The following is a 2,337-nucleotide window of genomic DNA, read 5'->3' as shown; positions in this document are numbered from 1 at the left end:
AAGAATAATCGGCTCAGAATCGTGCTTATGTCAGACCAATAATGCTATTGTCTACGATGTGAACCCGATTTAGCTTTCATTCTGACTGGAAAAAATAAATGCACTAATAGTCCGGTTTTTAATAATGTTATCTTTATTTAGAAGCTATAAATCAGGAGGAGGATTTTTGTTTAGATCTAATACAATTGCCATTTCTGGATAAATCGGATCGCAGGACGATCATGTAATGTGCGACTGGCTTTAAAAAACTCTAGGCCCTGAGGAGGATTATGTTATTAGAGCTCTAATAAACATTGCACACGAGACGTCATTTGTCTGCCCCAGTAAAGGTAACAACGATTGCAAAACTAACAGGGTAATCAGTATGTTAAATTACTAGCATATACGCTAATTGCCTTCATAATTTGATTAGTGCGGGTAATAACCAAATCAAAATGACTCCTCACATCTAACGGTCATTATATTTATAAAGTAACTATTTCCTGGCTATGCAGATTTTGAAAGAGTCCTTCACGTCTCTTCGAAAGCTGTTACTGACGAAATAATAAACAAAGAAGTTGACGGTGTGATTAGTGAGTCTAACCGTCAAGAGAATGCTAATCAAAGCAAAAAATCCTTCAATTTCTTCCCCCTTTTCTTCTATTACTGAATGGGGTATTTGGATTATTATAATATGGGGGAGCCAGGTGATGAAGAAATACATGGTCATGACGAGAAGCATTCGGGTCGTCTTTCTGCCGAAGTCATGTTCTTTTCGGTTCTTCGGCTCGTCAGTACGATTGGTGTCGCGAACCCGATGCTGGAAAGGACTTGCCGTGGAATAAGCCTTCATGTCTATCGGCAGTAAAAGAGCCGGTTTCTCGCTGCCGTGTGACTGTTCGGTTGACGATAATGTCAGATTCGGATTTGGAACCGAACAACCAACCTCAATTTGTGAAGGAAGTGGCATATTAGTATAACTTGAACATCCTGGAGAACTTAAAGGTGATGGAATAGGAATTGTTTCAACTTTGTTTTCGAAGCTTGCGATGTTTTCCGAAAGGCGGGGATTAGCACTCGTACCTGTGCGGTTTACCATCGATTCTAGTGCTCTACTCGAATCCGGACCGACTGTCGCTTGTGGGAATTGACCGCTTACAAGGTCGGCGTGGATCTTTGCTCTCTTTCGCAGGAAAGCGTAGATGAGGGCGTAAAGGATGGTGGTCGTCGTAAACGATACAAGAAAAAACGCAGTCTTTGATAAGGAATAGCCCAGTGATGTCGGCTGTTGACACACCGTGGTCTCATGTAAAGAACATACTTCAGAAAACATCGCAAATCGAATACTAAATGCTGTTGCGAGAGCAACAAAAACAATCACCACCCCAGTCCACCTTCGTACTGTCACTCGACGTCGCAATGGATGACATACTGCCAAATAACGCTCGACACTGATCAGTGTGGTTAAGAAAAGCGAGGTAAGAGCTGTAACCTCTTCTACTGAGAACTTCATTTGACACAAAGTGGTGGTAATCAGGTCTGGAGCGCCGCTCTCGACGATGCATGCTGGCGTGAATGAGCAAGCGATGAAGTCGACCGTGCCTTGGGCCATGATGAGGACATCCGTGCTGCTCTTCCGTTTCTTCCATGCGTAAGTCTGCAGGATGATGGCATTACCCGGTATTCCTGATATTAAAACCATGATATAGAAGGTTAAGCTGGTAACAGCGTTGATATTGACCTCATCATGCAATGCCTCGTCGTCGTGATGTTCTTCAGCCTCACACGCATGATGCTCCTCGATCGTCTCGTTCATCATCATGGCCAATAATCAAGGCACAATCCAAAGTTAGGCAGGGTCAAAAGTGATAAAAAATTCAGGAGGAAGTACAACACTCTCCCGTTAGTTCATAAGTAGAACACTCACTCCTTGTTAGGACTAAACAAGTGCTTCTCCTGGAGATTGTCAAATTGGCACATCAAAAGGGCACCATCATCACGGACATATATATCACAAACCCTTGACTGTTAATAATCAGTTAGGCAGGACCCAAATCGATCACAAATGGAAGAGGAAGTACAATATTCTTTTACGGTTGACATAGGCACGGTGACACTTACTGCCTTACTCTACTGAAAATTGCTGCTCTTGGAGATTGTCAAAGTGGTGTATCAGCTGGTCATCACCGTCTGCCAGAAAAGCCACACAAGAGTGCCTTTCAATAATCAATGCACAGTTATCATTAATGAAAGATGAAGGAGCCGCAATGGCTCAGTTGTAGAGCAATGGTCTGATAACGTGAAGGTCCAGGGTTCAACACCAATTCGATGCGCTAGTGCCAGTCAATTAGGCAATAA

General features: G+C 43.0%; 1 protein-coding gene across 1 annotated transcript; it reads right to left on the bottom strand.

Annotated features, from left to right (window-relative positions):
- Nucleotides 1–510: 510 nt before the first annotated feature.
- LOC754657 (prolactin-releasing peptide receptor-like) lies at nt 511–1,798 on the bottom strand. The gene is made up of 2 exons (XM_030973853.1): nt 1,063–1,798; nt 511–533 (listed from the first exon to the last, which is right to left on the bottom strand). The coding sequence occupies exons 1-2, from the start codon at nt 1,796–1,798 to the stop codon at nt 511–513; spliced, it is 759 nt and encodes a 252-aa protein (XP_030829713.1).
- Nucleotides 1,799–2,337: the final 539 nt, after the last annotated feature.

This window comes from Strongylocentrotus purpuratus, unplaced genomic scaffold, assembly GCF_000002235.5.
Source record: "Strongylocentrotus purpuratus isolate Spur 01 unplaced genomic scaffold, Spur_5.0 spur5_contig_866, whole genome shotgun sequence".
In the NCBI taxonomy this organism is placed as follows: Eukaryota; Metazoa; Echinodermata; class Echinoidea; order Camarodonta; family Strongylocentrotidae; genus Strongylocentrotus; species Strongylocentrotus purpuratus.
This window is presented reverse-complemented; position numbering and strand designations above follow the sequence as displayed.